The following is a 20,639-nucleotide window of genomic DNA, read 5'->3' as shown; positions in this document are numbered from 1 at the left end:
TCTTTGGGGCTGGTGGTGGGCTTCCCCCCGCCAGCCCCAAAGAACAGGTCAAAAGGAACCTGAAGCCTAGAGAGTGAGAGGCGCACCTCTCGCTCTCCAGGCTTCCAAGGTAGCCGCCTGAAGGCATCTGAACGCACCTTAAACGGCACCTTGTTTTAGAGGGGGAAAACAAGAGGGGGGAAATTCTCCCCCTCTCTGCGCAGCGCCTCCTGCCGCTTCGCTGAAGGGGCGCTGGGCAGAGCGGGAGAGAATTTTTTTTTCTTGTTCTCCCCCCTCTAAAACAAGGTGCGTCCTATTGTCCGGTGCGTCCTATGGTGCGAAAAATACGGTAGTTAAAAGATTGGCTGCACACTGTTGCAAAGGCAAGCATAATTGTTAATGCAGTCTGTCTTCTAGTGTACACATGGCTTCAAGAGCACTCTCTGAGCCAGACTGAGGGGCAAAGTCCTTTTTTAAAAAATCTCCCTTTTAATTCCATGATGACTCATCCTGCCGTCTGCAGCATCAGAACCCGCATTTGCCTAGATGTTTATGAGGTCTTCCTCAGCTTTGAGGATAGTGTTTTGGTTTCCAAGGAGATGGCTCATTCTTTTGTTCACAATAGCTTCTTTCCCTTTGTTTATTGATAATATTTATTACCTACCCTTCAACATAAGGTCCCAGAGCAGGTTGTAGCAAGATAATATGCAGTTATAAAAACAAGTAAATCCATTACAGTCATAAAAGCACATAAAAATGTTCCAAATGGAACAAATTCAGCAAAAGAAGTGCGCAACATAAAACAGTATCTTAATGGTCTCAAAGGCCAAGATAAAGAGGAGCATCTTCCACATACAGTCTTCATAAGTGACTATTAGCCCCATTGACCCTCAACAGCTTGCTGTGGAAGCTGCCACCCAGTGAATTATTATTCATCTGTGTCTTTGCTACCTGCTCAGATACTACCACAGCATGAAAGTAAATTCTGAAGCACTGACGATTTAGTTGCTCATTTTTAGAGTGGTAGGTCCTTAATCAGGGACGCAGGTGGCGCTGTGGGTAAAAGCCTCAGCGCCTAGGGCTTGCCGATCGAAAGGTCGGCGGTTCGAATCCCTGCGGCGGGGTGCGCTCCCGTCGTTCGGTCCCAGCGCCTGCCAACCTAGCAGTTCGAAAGCACCTCCGGGTGCAAGTAGATAAATAGGGACCGCTTACCAGCGGGAAGGTAAACGGCATTTCCATGTGCAGCTCTGGCTCGCCAGAGCAGCGATGTCACGCTGGCCACGTGACCCGGAAGTGTCTCCGGACAGCGCTGGCCCCTGGCCTCTTAAGTGAGATGGGCGCACAACCCCAGAGTCTGGCAAGACTGGCCCGTACGGGCAGGGGTACCTTTACCTTTACCTTTAGGTCCTTAATCAGTTAGCATTTGAGTGTGTTCATTTAGTAATGTGAAAGTTGACCCAGGAGTCACACAAACTGTTCACTCACTAAAAAAGATTGCATATACAGGAGACCTGACCAAAATGTAAGACAGTTACTAAACACATACAGAAAAATGAAGATTAATTGGTTTGTAAGTAGTCTGGGGAGGTTATGAATTAATTTCAAAAGGATTGCTGCTGTTACAAAAGGAATGTTATGACATAGGAGAGATCAGACTACATATAACAGGAGCCTACCTATAGCCACATATAACAGGAGCCTACCTATAGCCACATATAACAGGAGACTACCTATAGCCAAAAACATACAGGATGCGCACATTGCGTGTACATGAACACAGAATCAGTGGATGAGTTTCATTTGAAAGTATTTCATTACTGTTTTTGATCTAGAATGTTGTCGTTTCATCTACTTAGATCTCCCCACCATAGAAGAACTGATGAAACCTATCAGAGCAGATTCAGATTTTACCAGGGATCCTGCAAGGTATTCATTCTAGAAAATACACAGTTTATGCCAATTAATGTCTTTTCTTTCTGTCTTGTTCTTTGCCCCCTCCCCCGTCTTCAACCTCTGTCCAAAGGATTTGGGAGTTCGGCTTAGCTTGCAGTTTGTGCTTTGCAGTTGAGACAGATCAGTCCTTAAAACCTAATCCTGAGATTAAGTCCCCTACTGCCAGTGCTCACTTAATACAGTTATTGGCTTAACTTTGAAGCTGACATGCTGTTGTGCACCTGAAATAGATTCTAATGGTCCAGTCCTGCAGAATGCTAAACTAAGAACAGGTGCTGTGACTGGGCACATCTAGCATAAGTGAACAGCTCTTCTCTTTGCACCAGCTGTAGGAGCCAATCCTAGTCTTTTGTAACATAGAAAGCTGTTTTAAGTTAAGTCATGCCATTGATCCATCTACCTCAGTATTGTCTACATTCATTGGCTGTGTCTGTCAAGGGTTTCACGCAGGGACATTCCCAACCCTACCTGCAAATGCTGTTAAAGAAAACTGGGAATATCAAGCTGTATCTTTTCCACTCATCCTCATATAAGGTGCTGCTTTTTAGCTCCTGCAGCACCCACGGTTTCTTCCGTGACTGCTTAAAGCCCGTCCTGCAGGATCAGGCCATATGTCTTAATGTATCCCATTAACAGGCATGTAACATTAATGTGTAAACTAAAACCTAATGCATATAATCTTTGGATTGTGCTTTCTTCACTCTTTTTCTGTAGCCCTGTGAAAGCAACACACAACAGCACTGATGAATTAATGAGCCATTTAATACTGGAAGAGCAGCAGAATGATACAGCTCAGGAAAAGCAAAACATTAGCTGTTCATTGAAGCAGCATAGTGGACAAGAGAATGTTTTTGTTCAAGTTGTTGCAAAGGAAGATAGTGAACTGATTCCTCATCAAAGGACTGGCAAGGACAAACGGATTGATAAATTTAAGCATGATGTGTCAAGGCAAAATAGTCTCCCAGGTTCTTCAGTATTGCATCAAGACCAAAAGACTAACCAGGTAAACAGCATCTCAGTGTCTTAAAGAGATTTATGCAAGTATAAAGATCAGCTATGCACATATCATGTTTGTTTGTTTGTTTGTTTGTTTGTTTGTTTGTTTGTTTGTTTAATAAGCAGATTGTACATAATATTCACTAGTTAGGCCCTTGGGTGCTACAAGGATTAATTGATTGATTATTTCTTCCTTAATATTTTTATCTCACTTTCCTTCACCAAGCACCAAAGATGGTTAACTAAATTAGCCTCCCTAGAAAGAAGTCCAAGACACTGGGCTCAGCCAATAAAGATCTCTGTTGTTGAATCCCTACTATTGTTCCCCATTGTTTTCCTCTAACCCAGGGGGTAGGTAACTTAAGGCCTGTGGGCCGGATGCAGCCCAGTCACCTTCTCAATCCGGCCCGCGGACGGTCCGGGAATCAGTGTGTTTTTACATGAGTAGAATGTGTGCTTTTATTTAAAAAGCATCTCTGGGTTATTTGTGGGGCATAGGAATTCGTTCATTTTTTTTTTTTTCAAAATATAGTCCGGCCCACCACATGGTCTGAGGGACAGTGGACCTGCCCACGGCTGGAAAAGGTTGCTGACCCCTGCTCTAACTTTTTCGCTGTTGCAGTTTCCTTCTTGACCTCTTCCTGCCTCACCTGTCTTGACACTCTTGGCTAATCTTCTCTGATTATGCAGCTTTGAAGACAGAAGGTGCCTTGTCTTCTGTGTCTGAAGCAGCTGAGGGCTAGGCAGCTGAATATCAAAGAAGTCTTAGTAGGCCTTTATAATATTATCAACAATTGTGAACAATTCCTGTTAAATTCCTTCTTTCCATCCCACTCTTACCCATGTTTACTCGGGTAAGCGAGATCAATTTCAGTGGGACTTACTTCCAGGCAAATTGTTTTAAGAATGCAGCCTTCACCTCTCTCAGTTTGCCCATCAGTAGCGGTGAGGCAGAGCCACTCTTCTGACAGCTGTGTCGCTGCACTACCTGGATAGAGCAGGGCAATGGAAGGTCAAGGCTGCTTAGGTGCACCAGTAGTAGTGCTGGATTGGCCAACAGAGCTCTGACCCCAGCCCCATCCAGGTAAGCTGCAGTGATGGCAGTGCCAGGAAGGCTGCTTCACCCTGCCACAGAAGCTGGTACCTCTGCATGGGCACACAAATTTGTTTCCTGGTTATTCTCATTTTCCAGACTTTGGGAGCTAAGAGGAAATTTTACACATGAGCTGAATAGCACAACACATTGAAATATAATCTGGTATATATCATTGGTGTGGAACCTCTATTCCCTTGAGTCTCATTAGACCTGCCAGCCTCAGAGGTTTGCTCACCAGGTTGTTTTGGGCACACTATGCCCTACTTTACCTGGCCTGATGACCAGGGATAGTTCTAACTAGCTAACAGGAAGAGTGCTCCCAATTCTTCCTTTGCATTCTGGCTTGAATTCAAGCAGATTCTTTCTTTTGAAGTTCTGTCACCTGATACCTGATGATTGACAGGTGAGCACTCTGTATAAAACTTGTTGTGTTAAGCTCATTGTAAACACTTGACCTGATTTTACATTCAAAGCCAAGCTGGTTGATTTAATAATATATAATGTTGTCTCCAGACCCGTCTGTCCCACACTTGGACTAAAGAAGGTCTAAATTCGGTGATGAACAAACAAGTAACATTCAGAAATACCAAAAATACAGCTGCTGTACATAGAAAGAAATCTCTAAGTGGACCCCATAGCTCTGTTAGGAGTTCTGGATATGGAAGATCCAGTTCTCCATTAAAGCACTTTTCCACAATTAATGAGAAGAAGGCATTAAAGGAAAATGTCAAAAAGCCAGTTTTAAAAACAAAATCTCCTCCAAGACAAAAAGGTAATGGATTTTTAGTGTGTCTTTAATGCAGATGTGTTTGATTTAATGTAGGGAAAATGTCAAGTGTAGGATTCCTCAAGGTTAAATATTACTGCATACTGCTTCTTGCAAGATGATAATACTGTTTAAAAACGTGGAACTTTTAGATACATTCAAACATATGTTTTAACCTAAAAAAAATTGTTGGTAGATTTACCAGTGCTCAACATAGCAACGTGATTGCACAAGGCATTTCAACTTCTTTAAAGCAAGGTGTTAACTGCACTTCCAGTTTGTCAACTATATTCAGCAAACTGTTTGAGACTGCAGAGTATCTTTGACCTTGAGTTCCCGAGGCAAAACCACTGTGGCCTGAGACTATTTGTAAGGCAGCAGAAAAAGAGTTGGCCATGAAGGAGTCCCAAAGGGAAAAGATCACCCTGTGCATGCGCTTTTCCCTCAGCTTCTCATTACAAAGAGCTCCTGTGCATCTTCTCTAAACTGCTTTTTGAAGATGGGATAGATTATCAAGTTTGATGATTCAGGGAAGCAAGTCAGAATTCAAAACAAAAAATTGAGGACCTATTTGTTAGTGTCCTTCAGTTTGGTAAACACAGTGCTCTGTTTAGGATACTCTGAAAAATATAGAACTTTCTCCTAATTTGTTTACAATCCAAATCTAGATGAGGAGGAGGAGGAGGAGTTGACAAAGTGAAGGGAGGCTGAGGCTGGGATAACAAGTTGTAAATGCATTCTTGTGCATACTTACCATGTGGTCAATCTGTATAGGATTTGGCTGCACAACATTAAGTGAAAGAATTTGTGCAAAGGATGTGTTTTAGAGAAGGATTTGATGTTCAGAATTCTAGATACAATAAGTAGTAGTGGGATTTGTTTAGAGACCTTTGAGTAGGTAAGGTTGTTAAAGCAGGAAGGAAATATTTTAGATGGTGGTATGCTTACAATATAAAAACACAGAAATAAGGTGAGGGGGTGAAGTTGTAAAGTTGTCAGACACAAGTGCCTTGTTTTAACATGCATGTTCCCTACAGGATTGATCCTTGTTTAAAGTGGATCCCCCCCCCCCAAGAATTGTAAGAGAAGATTATATGTCATTTTAAATACTTAGGGGGTAATGGGATATATAAAGAAGAATAGTGAACTGTGGAAAGTGGTTTGGAAGTATGGCAGCAGTATTTGGTTTTGTAATTTTAAAGCAGGAAGACAACAGCAGTGGGGAACATTTAATGTCACATGAGTGACCTCCACCTCCTCTAGAAGTTCCCTCAACACAGCAAAGAGGAGGAAAGGAAGGGGAAGTTATTTTATGGAAGCAGAAGTCTATTCTACTAGTGAACAGGCATCATGGAATTTCACCCAGTAGTAGTATTCGCTTTTCCACTTGTACATTGCATGATCTGTTCAAAGAAATGTTATGTCTCCATATAAATAGCTAGGGCTATTAAGATTACAGCGTCCACTATATTTTTTTTCTTATCAAAGAAACATTTTCTGGAACTATGACAATACAGACAGCAAACAATCCAGTTTCTACAAAGAGAAATTACTGTGCTACACCTGGACAATCATCTGCAAGCAGTCTTCAACAGCCAGCTAAAGAAAGTGACTCTTGCTTACAGACAGACAATGTAAGTCATTGCTCCTAAATTGAAATTTTTTTAAGGGGACTTACAAGGGAATAACAGTACTGCAGCAGATATAAACTTTTTTGTAGAGTCGTAGGAATCCCTGCTGTCCTGGAGTGTCTCAGTATCACCCAGGTTGTCTACCCTCACAAATGTGAGAAGAGAATACATATGTAATTTGATGCACTCTATCTGTTCTGATCTGTGGCCTGATTTACACTGCACTTACAATGTAACTCCAAATCATTGCACAAAAAGTGTGTGCAGCATTAGAGATCCCGTTCATGTTACAAAAGTGTGTTGCCTTCTCTTTGAATTTAATAGAGTAAATGTCCACTGGAGGCAGGACAGCTGTCATTAAAAATTGCATAGGGTTGGATGCAGAGGTCCATAAATGAGAGTGTTGGAAGAGGCAACTTCTACCCCTGCTCATTCATGTAAGCCTTCACTGAATCATAGCCTCTTCTGTAAGCATAAGGCAGGCATAGGCAAACTCAGCCCTCCAGATGTTTTGGGGCTACAACTCCCATCATCCCTAGCTAACAGGACCAGGGGTCAGGGATGATGGGAATTGTAGTCCTAAAAACATCTGGAGGGCCAAGTTTGCCTACGCCTGGCATAAGGAGACCTTTTGATTTTCCATTTGTGGAAATACTAAATTAGACCCAAACCATAGTAAATGATATTTATTTCACTTCATCTCCAATGGTTCTCCATCTATTAATTTGATAACATCCATATCTATGCCACAGTACAGGGTGCTCCCAAACAACTGACTGCATTTTTAATGCATGAAGTTTTTTCTGCAGTGCCAAAGCTACCTCACACTCGAAATGAGCTGACCTTGAAGCTGACATCTTGTTTCATGGAAAACTTACTTGCATTGTTTTTCCCCTCTCTCAATTTAAAATGCTAAATGGTTCTCATAAAATTCAGTCTTTGAAAATTTTGAAACTTTCAATTTGTACTACAGAAGTGAAAGAAAATGATCCTTAAATCTTGGTTGTGTGATGAGCTGTCAGAATAGTATACTTTTTCCCCACAGCAGGTTGCCTCATATTCTCCATCCCAAAATAGTGGGAGGGAGCTTTATTTACTGCAAAGAGTTCAGGAAGCAGAGGAAAAATTGGCCGAAGCCCATGATTTGATTCAGAATCTAAAAGCCGCATCTTTGCAAAAGGAGAAGGAAATGGAGACTAAGATCCTAGAAATGAAAATGCAACAAGATAAAGACCTTTTTCAGCTAAACCAAGAAAATTACATTCTTCAAACACAGGTACTGTACCTAGTTATATCCTTTCCCTGTTCAATTTTTTTTTAAAAAAACACAACACTTTTAATACAGTTCACTAAAACAGCATTTACTATATATTTCATTTTAGTTCTGATAAAATCAAATTGGGAATCATGGCAAGCCATGGATAAAATGTTGTCTCTCATAGCTAGCTAAAACACCTTGCAGGAAGTGACCTTTTGCGTTTAGAAGGCTATTTCAGCTGGTAGCCAAGCAAGCTGCTCCCCACCCCCTTAATATGTTTTGCTATATTGCAAGGAGATAGGCATAAGATACAAATAAGAGAACAGTCTGTTAAATGTACAGGAATCTGTTAATAAGGGCTTTTTCTTCCTAGTGATTTTATGAAGTATACATTATTCATAGTTCATGTTTTCTCAGCTAAATAACAGAGAAGACCCAAACAAAGGAACAAAGTTGTCAAATGCTTTGGAAAGAATTCCTGATGATGGAGAAATGCTGAAAGAAATCCAAAAAGAAGTCCAAAATCAGGAGACTCTCCTTCAAGGGTATCAACAGGTAGATATACTTAATACTGTGGCTTCACTGAGTAAAACTTACAAAGTATTTACACAGTCAGTTTTTCAAGCTGTATCCAGGTTGAGAACTATGGTGCTTTGTATAAAAATAAAAGGAGAGGTGGGGAGCTTGATAGTGAATTGACCAGATGGTTGAAGGTCAAAGGCAATGGCCCTCACACCACTTATTATTGAGGGGAAGTGTGTCTCGGTGTTTTGATTTCTGGGAATGGAGTTGAGAGATGACCTAACCTGGGGAGAAAACAGCAAAGACCTGATGAAGAGAGCACAGCAGAGGTTATATTTTCTGAGAATCCTCCAGAAAAACAATCTCTCAAAGGACCTGTTGATGGCATTTTACCATTGTACTGTGGAGAGTGTATTAACTTATGGTCTGTGTGTGTGGTTTGGGAGCTGCACGGCCAAGGAAAAAACAATGCTGTCCAGGGTTGTAAAGACTGCATAGAGAATAATTGGGTGCACTCTTCCCACCTTAGATCAAATTGATGCTGTCAGGTGCCATCAGAAAGCTGCAGAGATAGCGCAGGATAGTACACACCCTGGAAATGATCTCTTTCAGCTTCTGCCTTCTGGAAGAAGGTATAGGGTAATAAAGACCACGACTAGCCACATGAGAAACAGTTTCTATGCAAATGCAATTCTGGTTCTAAACACAGCATAAGGAGTATCTTTAGTATATTGTATTTTAAAATGGGGTTTCAGAGTTTTTAGAAGGTTTTGAATATTTTATGTAGATTTCCAATTTCATTGTTCTGTATGGGACAATGACAATAAAGATATCGTATATGAAAAGACATTGGTATCTGAAATTGGTAGATAAAAGACTGATAATGAAGGTAGAGCAGCTGGACAATTGCTGGGACATGCATGAAAATGTTAGTCCATTCATAAGCAAGGGACAATGTGCATTGATTAATTCAATGAGGTACTTATTTATATGGAGACGGAAGAAAAGGCTACCCTTCTGGAATTTGTAAAGAGTAATTTCTAAGAAGTGTCTTTCACATGAATACATAATAACTAAGTGAATTAATCCTTGATATTTCAATGAAGGAAAATGAAAGATTGTATAAGCAAGTGAAAGAGCTGCAGCTAAATAACAAGAAAAACGAAGAAAACATGTTTAAAGAGAACCAGCGTTTGATGGCTGAGTTGGTGTCTTTACGGTGAGTTTATTTGAGGATCTAATGAAAAATGTAGATGACTTTAAGCAGGTCTCCATTGACACTACTAGCTGTGCCTATTTTTTCCTTCTGTCACCAAGTTGCATGGTCCCCTGTGCCCTGGCTCTGTGCAACTCCCTGCAAATACATGCTGCGTGCAGATTACCTTTTCACATCAACCCCCAATGCATCATCGCAGTCAACAATACAGTGCCCATCCAACCAACTCACTATCACATAAAGAGAGAATACCCATGCAGCAGGGAAGGAAGGGGGAAGGGGAGGCAGAGGACACAATAAATCGCAACTTTAACATTCACCCACCCCTACGTCTTACCTATGAGTCCTGACTCCCACTAGATTTGCAGCCTCTCACTCTGACAGTACTAGTTAAAATAAACATTCACCAATATTTCTCACCAGAGAGAGTAAAACAGTATTCCAACAATCAGCACCAAACTATACCTTGACGTGACATGTGAATCAGGCCAGCATGAGTTAACAAGGACTGGATATTTTAAAAATTACTCTGATTTAATTGCAGGAATAGTGTTTAGATAAAACTACTTCAACAAACCATGAGCTGTATAAAATTAATAATCCTCTCTTTTTTTCAAAATTAAACTAGAGAGCAACAGGATAAAAATAACCTTTTATCATGTGGAGTGCAGAATGCTGAATCAGCTGGGAATCAGAGTTTCACTGACCTGATTTTAGAACTTCGGGCTGCCAAGGCAAGTACTTATGCTTTTTCTTTAGACTAGTTTGCTGAAATACTCACCATTTAAAACATTATACATTTTGCCAACAAGTTGCTATTACTATTATTTATTTTTATTTCAAATAATGAAACAAATGGGCCATTTACGATAATTTGCTGTGGCCAAGCTGCATGGAGACCTCTAAACAGGACACTATAATTTGCATTACATTGACTCCGCTGGCACAAGGGGAAATAACAAATCTGCTCCCCTCTGCTGTGCAGGTCAGGCTCTGTTTTCCCATTCTGTGGCCCCAGTACAGCAGATCTATGCCTGGAAATCTTTCACTTTATCCAGGCATCTGTGATGATGATCAGTTCAGTTCACTTCAATGGTTACAAGAGGTGTTATCCTCATGGCATGTTTTCTGTATCTCTCTTTTGTTTTCCTGGGGTGGTGGGGAATGAAGACGATCGAAAGTAATTTGCTCGAAGAGAGAAAGCGTCTAAAGCAAGACAAGCAAGCCCTTGAAGTAGATTTGGTGCAAGTGAAGAAGGAACGAGACTTAGCAAGAGCCCAAATCACTTCCACTTCAGGTAAAGCACTGCTTTTGAACAGGTTAATCCTCCGTTTAATAATAAGATCTTTTACTTCACTGAATATAAAATCTGTGTTTCCATTAATACTGTATTAAGCTTTTGTGATACTGTGTCTTGCATTAAGACACCAGGGAAGAGTGAGGTAATCGAGAGATGGAGGGACAGTAGCTGGATTATATGTACATTGGCAGCTACCCCTCCAGAAACACGTGAGCAGGGTACTGCACAACACTTGCTTCTGTGAGTTGTCTACCAGGGGGTGGGCCTGTGTGATGGAAATCTCACAAACGAAACAATTTATCATCATACAAGCATAGGAAGCTGCCTAATGCAAGGTCCTCTTCAAAGTGTCAGGTCTTCTCCATCACCCTGATCTTGCTCCTTTCTGGAGATGCTAGAGATTGAACCTAGGATCCTTTGCATGCAAAGGAAACTGCTCACATATGAATTGGGGACAGGCAACAAGAGCAGTTCCGAGAGAGAAAGTATGCATCAAAGACTGGGGGCAGTGGGAGAAATTTTCCTAAATTCCTTTTGATGGCAATGTGGGATGGAATTGGGGGGGGGGGGGTTGGTACCAGGCCACTGGTTCTTTGCATATCAGTAGTAGTCTGGTCTTCCTATGTGTGTTATTAGAATGGAAAGGAAGGAATAGCAGCTCTCAAAAAAGCTCTCACCACAAATCGTCAGACTTTAAAACAATGATTTATAGCTTTTCTTTACAAATGTCGTTGTCACCACAAAGAGGAAATCTATATAACTTATGGCTTTTGTAGAAAGCCTTAATATATTTAAAATTAATTTGCCTCTATCCCCCCCCCCAATGCCCAAGATAAGCTTAGTCTTGAGTCAGATATGCTTTGTCACACATTTTTAATTGGAACATTTTCTTCCTAGCTGAAAAATCATATGAGATGAAGATTGTAGAAGAATCATACAAAGACGAAATTGGTCGCTTGCAGAAAAGACTCCAGTGGTATGCAGAAAATCAGGAACTCTTGGATAGAGATGCAGCTCGCCTTCGAGGAGCTAAAGAAGAAATTGATAAACTGCAGCATGAGGTGATTGCATTGTCAGACTTCCCTCCAGTACCGTTCAAGGCAGTAGCAAGGCAAAGGCCGTCTGAGACCAGCCAGCAAAATCTTACATTTTCACATAGAGATAAGAGAAAAGGCTAGGGTACCATGCAACCTGAACTTCAGGAATTTTACTTTGGGAATTGTTGCTGCAATTCCCTTTTAGCCAGAGCTGAGTAGTCACACTTGGGCTGAATCCCATCTAATGTCCTTCAGGTTTCCAGCTGTCAGGGGCTCAAGCAGTTCTGCTTGCACATTTATGATTATAGATTTATCTGTCATAAAGTTCCCAAAGGCATGACTTTCAGTCACAGGCTGCCAAGCAAGCTTCCCCATCTCAGCCTATGGTCTCCCTTTCTTTGGTTTCACGGTAGGTCAGGGTTTGTCTGAATCTAGGCTGTAATTCAGTTTCCACTCCAGAATATGTAGTTAGAACATTCTGCGCATGAGGTTTGGCACTAACTAAACTGGGATAAAACGACCCATTCATTTACCATGCTGGTACTGATTTTCCCCTGCTGCTTAAATTACAAGTTTTGTAAATAAGATTGAGGGGATCATTTCCTATGCACCGTGGTTACCAATTTCTGTGTTTATCGTTCTTGTTCATACACATGCAAGTCTTTAACGGTTTTAAAGAAGAGGTCGTGCTAATGATAAAATGAATGGATTGCTTACATCACTCTTCTGTGTGCCTTTCTGTGTACTGTGTAGGTGGATCAGCTTAGAAGTGAAGCTGGGAATCAGTCTGCACAACAAAAGAAACGGTTGAAGGACAGAGCGGCAGATGCCAAACGAATTCAAGACCTTGAGCGACAGGCACGTAGTACAACAATTCCCCTTAACAGTCAAGGGAGCAAGGGAGGAAGGATAGTCTCTGCTGGTAATTTAGTGTGGCGAGCCATACTCTGGCCTCTATTCTTACGAATCCAGTTTCAAGGTGTATGGTAGCATCGGAGACGTGTTTAGGCACTTGTAGGGCTGATCTTAATTTGTTTAGATTGTACCTTTTCTAATGGTGCACAACTAGAAAAGGGTGATCTCGGTGTGACATCTGTCACCCCACTGATCGCCAGAGTTGATTCGGCTGCTAAAATTAGGTAAATGGGAGTGCTGTAGGACAGAGATGGGGACACTGTCCTTTCAGATGTTTGTGGACTCCGGCTGCCTTTTCTTGGCCTTGGCCAGCATGACTAGTGGTCAAGAATGGAGTCGTCCCAGCAACATCTGGAGGGCTACGGCTTTCCCTATTTATGCTTTAGGAGAGATTAATGGCAAATCATCAGCACAACGAAACGCTGCTTCCCATATATCTTAACTATATATTGCAATGTTTCAAATAGCATTGTATCCAAAGGGTAGGGCACCAAAATCCAGGTAGGTGAGGAGCATTGAGTGTCAGAGAAGAAACTGCAATCCAGACTTCAGATATGGGATAAGTAATATGTAATGAAGTTTTTGCTACATGTGTTTATGAAAAAAAAGATTTTTTAAAATTATATGGTCTATAGCTATTGATGTCAGAGATACTTTTGTGCTTTAATAGTTGATTCATGTAATTTGGTGATGGCTTTTAAAGCTATTACTTCCTTATACTCTCATTTCCTGTATGTATATGTTTATGGCATATGGGAAAGAATCATACAACTAGTTTCAGATCCTCAAGGGAACTTTGGGTGTTATCATCCTAGGATCATACACAGTAACAGGCAGTGATTCTCCAGGGTCTCTGCCAAGGGTCTATTTCCTCACCTGCTACCTACCGTATTTTTCGTCCCATAGGACGCACCTAGTTTTTTGGGGGGGGGGAATAAAGGGGGGGAAATTTCCTTTATTTCCCCCCCAAAACCCAGTCGGGGAAACCGAACCAGGTTGAGGAACAGCGGGATGGCGGCGCTGCGCCTCCTTGCCATCCCCCGAGCTTGTGGGGCTGGCCGATGTCTGTCCCGCGGGCAGGGCGCTCTGCTTCAGGGCGCCCCTCACGCCGGGCGGCAGGCTGCTATCCGCAGCGTAGACAGCCCTGCGGGACCTCCCACAGGGCTGCCTAGGCTGCGGATGTGTTCCTGAAGCCTGGAGAGTGAGAGGGGTCGGTCTTCAAGCTTCAGCGAAAGCCTGCATTCGCCCCATAGGATGCACCCAGATTTCCCCTTCATTTTTGGAGGGGAAAAAGTGTGTCCTATAGGGCGAAAAATACTGTAATTTATTTTAAGTGGTAATGCCTGGGATTGATGCTGTTATCATCTGCATGCAAATCTCTATGAGTGAGCTATGGTCCCTTCTCTGTTCTCAGTCGACACCAGTGTTCATCTTCCTAGCATCTAGCAAACCATTTTTGCAAGAGAGGAGTATTATGATAAGGCACTGGGTCTGCTGTTCAGTTTTTTTTAAAAAAAGAAAAAGTTGTAAAAGCCTCTCTGTGTGCCCAAACTCTTAGGCACAACTTGCTTTGTGACTTTTTTTAAAATCCCAGCCATGTCTCATTAATGATAGAATTTTAAATTTGGAAGCACTATTTCTAAACATTTGCAGTGCAAAGTGCGTAGACAGGATTACATCCATGATCTTAATTACTGGCAGTATATTCTCTGTCATTGGGAAAATGCAGCTCATGTGATTTCAGCCTAGTTAAAACACAGTAACTAATAGTTGTTGTGCTAATTTTTGAAAGGTTAAAGAAATGGAAGGGATATTGAAACGAAGGCACCCAAATTCTTTGCCAGCTTTGATATATGCCGCTGCCACGGCCACTGCTTCTGAAGGGGAAGGCAATCCATCAGCAAAAACGAATACAGTGGATTTTCTTGAGAGAAGAGTTAAGAAGCTGGAAGCCGAACTTGAGGGTAAAGATGATGAAGCGAAGAAAAGTCTCCGTGCCATGGAGCAACAGTTTCAAAAGATAAAGGTGATTTAGACTCCACTGTGTTTTTAAGCAGCAGTATTGTTTTGGTGTGGTTGCGTAGTTTTTGTTTCTCCCGACGAGTAGCTTGAGCTGCTTCCTAGACGCTCCCCAGTGTTGACTGAATCCTACAGTAATGAACCAAGGAGTGGGAATTAGATCATAGTTACCTTTTATATATTCTTTAAAAACTCTTCGTATTCTAGCACCAGAAATTTCAACACCTTTAATATTATAGACGTGCTCCAATGCAGGCATATTCATGGACAATAAGTATGCTCATTCCTGTGCAGATTCAGCTGCATAGTCATAAGAAAAGATGCTTCCATATTAGCAATGTGTGTGGAAGGCTGCTTCCATATGCAGAACTTGCTGAATTAGGGTGCTCCTTTATCTGAGCCCTTTTATCCTCTCCTTAAGCTGCACAGGGGTTTAAGGGTGAGGGAGTCACAAAACCTGCCTCTTCCCTTTGCACCCATGGAAGCATCCCATGAGCAGAGCTGCATTCACAGTTAGTCTCAATACAGCCCATTGCAAAAGGACCCTGCAGATTATCTGGTCCAAACCCCTGCAATGCAGGAATATACAGCTGTTCCATCTTGGGATCAAACCTGCAACCTTGGCGTTATCAACACTATGCTCTAACCCAGTGTTTCCCAACCTTGTGCCTCCAGATGTTTTTGGCCTACAACTCCCATCATCCCTAGCTAGCAAGACCAGTGGTCAGGGATGATGGGAGTTGTAGGCCAAAAACATCTGGAGGCACAAGGTTGGGAAACACTGCTAACCAACTGGGCTATCCCAGCTATGTGTATGATGCAAATCAAATTTACCTAAGAAGCATCACTTCATGGAGTCTTGTCTTTGCAGATTCAGTATGAGAAGAGGATTGGGGAGCTTGAGCAGCTGCTGGAATATAAGCTGCTGAACGAGCCACAGAAGCTTCCGGACAAAGCCGCCACCCTTGCAGCTCATGAAAGAGAACTTTGTAGTGTAAATGAAGCCCACCAGATCACAATGCAAAACCTTCAGACTGAAATAAACTCTCTCAGAAACCAGTTAGCTCAGCTAGAGCTGCAGAAAAAAGCAAAAGATGATGCGGACCTCCAGTCGCTAGAATACCAGGTGGAGCAGGCTCACTCTAAAGCGAAGCTGGTAAGGCTAAATCAGGAAATGATTGCCAAAAACAGAGAGATACAGGACCTCACAAAAACTGTAGAAAGGCTTCAGAAAGAGAGGAGGATTATGCTCTCATCTGGCAAAGCAGATGCTAAAGAAAAGCCTTCAGGAATCCTGAAAAAGGATATTGTCAGACCTACTCAGCTGAACCCCAGAAATGAAGAGTTCTTCCCCGGCACTCTCGATGAGAAAATATATCAGCCCAATGCTTTTGCCGATTGTCATATTTCAGAAGTCCTGCAGGAAAACAGCCGTCTGAAAGATGATGTAGAAAAGTTGACTCTAGAACTAAGCCAGGAAAGGATAAAAGCTCAAGCAGCCATGGCAAATTCTGAAAGTCTTGTAAGAAGGTAATTCACTTATCACTGAGCAGTTTTTAAAATGTGATGTTCAAGGTCGCTCCTTGGCTTGGGGCAGGAGTGGGGAACCTGGCAGCATCCAGATGTTTTTGACTACAACTCATGTCTTCCACAGCCATTAATGGGGCTGATGGAGTTGGAATCCACCAGCATCTGCATGGCTACAGGTTTCCTACTCCTGCTTGTAGGTACGCTGTTCTAATAACCCCACCACCAACTCTGGGCACAGGAAAGCCACACCCTGCCATTTCTGTAAATTGTGTAAATTAAGCCAACATAGAGATTTTTTGTAGTATTGTGCTTCCAACATGGGAAGAGTCAATGAGTTATGCATGGCCTTGTTCACTGAACAATGGAAACCTTATCATGCTGGAAAACAGTGACTTCCTCTCCCCGCCATCCTTATTTTAATTGTAATGCAGCTGCAAAAGGCTGCCATTCCACTTGGGGCAGTGGTGGCTTGAAGCAGCAGGAGGAGAAAGAATGTGTTTTAACATCTTTGTGACATGTACATTTTTATTTATGTATTCCGTCTTCATGGGAGCTCAGCCTAGCTGTAAATCTGGACATGTAAACGTCACCCCAAATAATTTCACTGATACTCCAGTATACAAGAGGAGCTTTAAAAATCAAGCCCCCGCATAGCTATTTTCTAGGGAAAAAACCACACACACAAGCACACACCCTACATTTAATGTACAGTTTGGTTCTAAGGCAGCTGTCCCCATCAGGGACTAAGGGCCAAGCTAGGATATCTTTAACCTTGTATTTTCAAAATGTAGTAGGCGTAGGAGGATATGCGTTGGATTGGGGCCATGACAAGAGGAGCTTTAAACTCCTTTCTCCAACTGCATACCTGATTCTCTTTCCATTTATGCCCGTTATTTGCAATTGGATAAAATCTTCGGTTGGCACCATTTTCTCCCATGGTTAGCACTGGGTGGTGGGGATGGCATTTCCAGTTGGGACCATGGTTGGGGGACAAAGGCTTCAAGCCCCTTTCCCATGTCACAGTACCTATCCAGTTGGGAAGACCACATGCCAAATATTTGTGTTTTTAAAGGGCATGCAGACCAAGGTTAATGCCAGGTTCATTTGGGGGCAAACCCAACAATTCTTTAGCGTTCTTATCCCTCGCCCTCCTTTTGTACATGAGCCAAGATATATAGTACAGGAAGGATTCTAGGCAGAAAAGGATACTGCTACCGGAACATCACAGGCATAAATGCACATACAAATCTAAAATGTGTTGTTTTTCAGGAAAATGTTCTTTTCTGATGTTTTCAACAAACTTCTACATACTATTTTATTTTGCAACATTTACAGGGCAAAGGAAGATTTGGAAGAATACATTGCAGCACTTAAAGCATCACATCAAAAGGAGCTGGAGAAGATTCTTTGTCAGTATGCTATGGAGCATTCAACTTCCAAGGCAGCCGAGTTAAATAGCAAAATTTCAGCACAGGAGGTGAGGAAGACCAGTCGTCTGTCTCACTGCTTCAAAAAACTGCCAGCGTTTCCTGTTTCTCAGGGTTTTGTACTGTAATCTTGCCTCTGAAATATACTATGGTTATAGTTTCGTATTCATTTAAGGTGAAGTTCACAATTCTCCTCCATTCCAGTGTCTTTTTGTGTTCCTAGTCATAGCTGATCTTACATGCTTAGTCAGAGTTAAATTCAAGTGATCTTAATACAGCTTTACTCAACAAAAGTTCAAGTTGTTAAACCAAAGCTCCACTTACCTGCTTGTAATAATAGGATTCAAGAGATACTTTGTTGAAAATTTCTAATAATTGAGAATCTTTCCATAGGTCTTTATTAAACATCTTCAGCAACAAGTTCGTGAGTTGCAAAGAGATCAAGAAGCACTTGCGGTTTCACAAAAGCGAGAGGAAATTCTTCAAAAAGAGGTAATTCAGAGTATTAGAAATTTGATTCTTTAAAATGACAGTTTGAGCAGGAACAACAATGTGGTGCCCAGACTCTGCCCTCTTCCCCCTTTCTGCAGTTTATGTATTGGCTTTGCTGCTTCGTTCATTGAGACTTTAAGCCAGAGTTTTCCATTGCATTTTAAATGGGAAACGGGGGTGTAGTCTTGTACTGCAGACTGAGATATAAAACCAAAAATTAAAGCTATTTTTTACATGTGACTGAATGTAAATATATATATATATATATACCTAGTTCTCAAATGTTTTGGCTCCCAAACAATAGAAACCCGTAAGTGGCTGTTCCAGTTTTTGAACATTCTTTTGGAAGCCGAACATCCAGCAGGGCTTCTGCAGCTTCCGATTGGCTGCAGGAGCTCTCTCTAGCAAGTGTACTTGGGATTCTAGCCTTGCTGCTAAGCTAGTGCAATCCATATGACTAGTGAAATCCATATGACTTCTATCCTCTTTATTAAAATATCCCTAATATTTATTATATAAACAAGTGCACTGATTACATTCCAGTGTGCTGCATCCCATACTGAATCAATGGGGATGGTGTGCTTACTGAATTCCTTTTGGGGAAACTCCTATCCCCAGAAATGTTTCGAGTGGGTGTAGGAGCATCTGTTGCTGCTAATGCGGTTGAGCATACACAGAAAAACAAAACAGGTAATTTCATGTTCTCAATTTTTAGATGGCAAAACTGTTAGAAGAACTTGGAGAGGCTAGAGAGAGCCAAACCCCAGAGATGAAACGATTTGTGTGTCTAGAAAGGAAGATCAAACACTTGGAGGCCAGATATGAACAAAGAGAACAAGAACTTCAGCAGGTAAATAAAACAGGGAATTCTTCTCTTTAAAAAGTCAATGTTTCAAATGTTTGAGTGCAAATGCCCTTCAAAATGCTTAATGTAACAAGTACTTAAATTATGGAATCTCAAGCCACATCTTAAAGTCTGATAGACCTGCAACCTGATTTAGTCAGTATTTAGATGTTGATTTGTAGAGCCCCTTCCAAAGAATTTTTAAAACAAGTATAAATGAAAGGTTTTCTAAATGCTCTGATAATGAAACATTCAGGTTTAGAAATTATGCTGCCATCTCTCATCAGGGAACTTGCTTACTACCCAGGTAATACAGCAAACACAGCATATTGCAGAAGTTGAACAAATCCAGGAAACTGAGAAATGGCGGAAGCTGGCACTGTTGAAGAACCAAGAGCTTGAGAAATTTCGTATTGAACTGGATTCGATTTTGGACGTTCTACGGCAGCTGCAGAAACAGGGTGTTATCATTCCACCAGGTGGCCCAAGCATGCCGGAAAATGACTGGAAGACTAGAAAGCTCCTCATTTAATCAGTGAAACAGCTTCAATAGAGAGAGAAGATGAAACCTTGCCACAAAAGGTGATTAGTTTTTAACTTTATAGTTGTGCCCAGGTTTTTCCTGTATACATTTATCCTGATCCTTGCTGACTTGTTTTTATTCTGTATATTAAATAATACTACTTGCAAATTTGAAGTGCTGAACTTTTTTTCCCCTTCACAAAAAAAAATCTCCGCACTTTATTGGATGCGGTAGAAGATTTGTCTACCAAAGTAAACTATGCTCCTCTTCCTACTCCTTGGTTATAAGACCAGACCAAAAGCAATTGATGACCAAGCATCAATATCCATAAGCAGTGTATGATGTCAACTTTCCTTTAGGGTGCAGGGGTGTCAGCAAACTTCCATTTTTATTCTCCTCCTAAACCTGTATAAAGAAAGGAGCTTCTTTCCACTCTGGAAGAAACTACTTCAGCAAAGCTTTAAAGTAAAGATTTCTATCTCTTGAAAAGGTATGAATAAAGGCTCTTGAAAGGTAAGGTGTAAATATAATTATATATCTCTGCTAAAAAAAAACCCAGGTAATACAATTTTCCAGGTGCTTTTCTAAGAATCAAATTAGGGAAATGCACATCATTCCAAATGATATTTTATGTTTTATTGCTGCACCTGCCCTGCTAGTGCAGTCTATATATAATTTTATAAAGTATTTATAAAATGAATGCTCTAATACCACATAAATTGTGACTGTAGCATTGACAAGGTGACATAGGTGCATCAATAAAATGGCAGCAAATTTCAGTCTCTTACAGCTGTTGCAACATGACAAAATAAAGGCATACGGGTGGTTTTTAGGCATCAGAGGCAACTGTTAAACCGTTATCAGGTTAACAGCTTTTTAATTCCTTGGAAGGGACAGAATGAACATTTGCAAATGGCATCCATTCTCATCCTTTTCCATGTCAGTTAATGCTGGAAAAATGCTAGTTTAGATATCCTAGGATGGAAAGATTTCATTGGCAAGGCCGCCAATCATAATTGGCGATCTTGAGCAAAAACAGGACCATTGGCCATTAAGGCCACTTTCAGACATCAAAGCCAGCTAAAAATTAGCTACATGAAAAGCACTGGGCCTCAAGTCAGTGTGAAAGTCGCAC

At 41.4% G+C, this 20,639-nt stretch overlaps 1 protein-coding gene across 2 annotated transcripts in view; it reads left to right on the top strand.

The window, feature by feature from the left end:
* The window catches only part of CEP162 (centrosomal protein 162), a 36,797-nt gene extending 17,125 nt beyond the window's left edge, over window positions 1–19,672 (top strand). The window contains exons 12-28 of one of the 2 annotated variants that reach the window (XM_083729917.1): window positions 1,836–1,905; window positions 2,647–2,935; window positions 4,538–4,796; window positions 6,279–6,424; window positions 7,467–7,697; window positions 8,097–8,234; window positions 9,308–9,420; window positions 10,046–10,151; window positions 10,588–10,714; window positions 11,615–11,778; window positions 12,508–12,612; window positions 14,462–14,695; window positions 15,560–16,218; window positions 17,554–17,695; window positions 18,039–18,137; window positions 18,853–18,987; window positions 19,289–19,672. In XM_083729917.1, coding sequence (XP_083586043.1) covers window positions 1,836–1,905; window positions 2,647–2,935; window positions 4,538–4,796; window positions 6,279–6,424; window positions 7,467–7,697; window positions 8,097–8,234; window positions 9,308–9,420; window positions 10,046–10,151; window positions 10,588–10,714; window positions 11,615–11,778; window positions 12,508–12,612; window positions 14,462–14,695; window positions 15,560–16,218; window positions 17,554–17,695; window positions 18,039–18,137; window positions 18,853–18,987; window positions 19,289–19,513 — 3,242 coding nt within the window. In that variant the 3' untranslated portion in view covers window positions 19,514–19,672. The remainder of the gene's footprint in view (window positions 1–1,835; window positions 1,906–2,646; window positions 2,936–4,537; window positions 4,797–6,278; window positions 6,425–7,466; window positions 7,698–8,096; window positions 8,235–9,307; window positions 9,421–10,045; window positions 10,152–10,587; window positions 10,715–11,614; window positions 11,779–12,507; window positions 12,613–14,461; window positions 14,696–15,559; window positions 16,219–17,553; window positions 17,696–18,038; window positions 18,138–18,852; window positions 18,988–19,288) is intronic. The other variant, XM_083729918.1, reaches the window with a different exon arrangement.
* Window positions 19,673–20,639: the final 967 nt, after the last annotated feature.

This window comes from Podarcis gaigeae, assembly GCF_964106915.1.
Source record: "Podarcis gaigeae genome assembly, chromosome: 3".
In the NCBI taxonomy this organism is placed as follows: domain Eukaryota; kingdom Metazoa; phylum Chordata; class Lepidosauria; order Squamata; family Lacertidae; genus Podarcis; species Podarcis gaigeae.
Note: the sequence above shows the minus strand (reverse complement) of the source record. Positions and strands in the feature narration are given on the sequence as shown.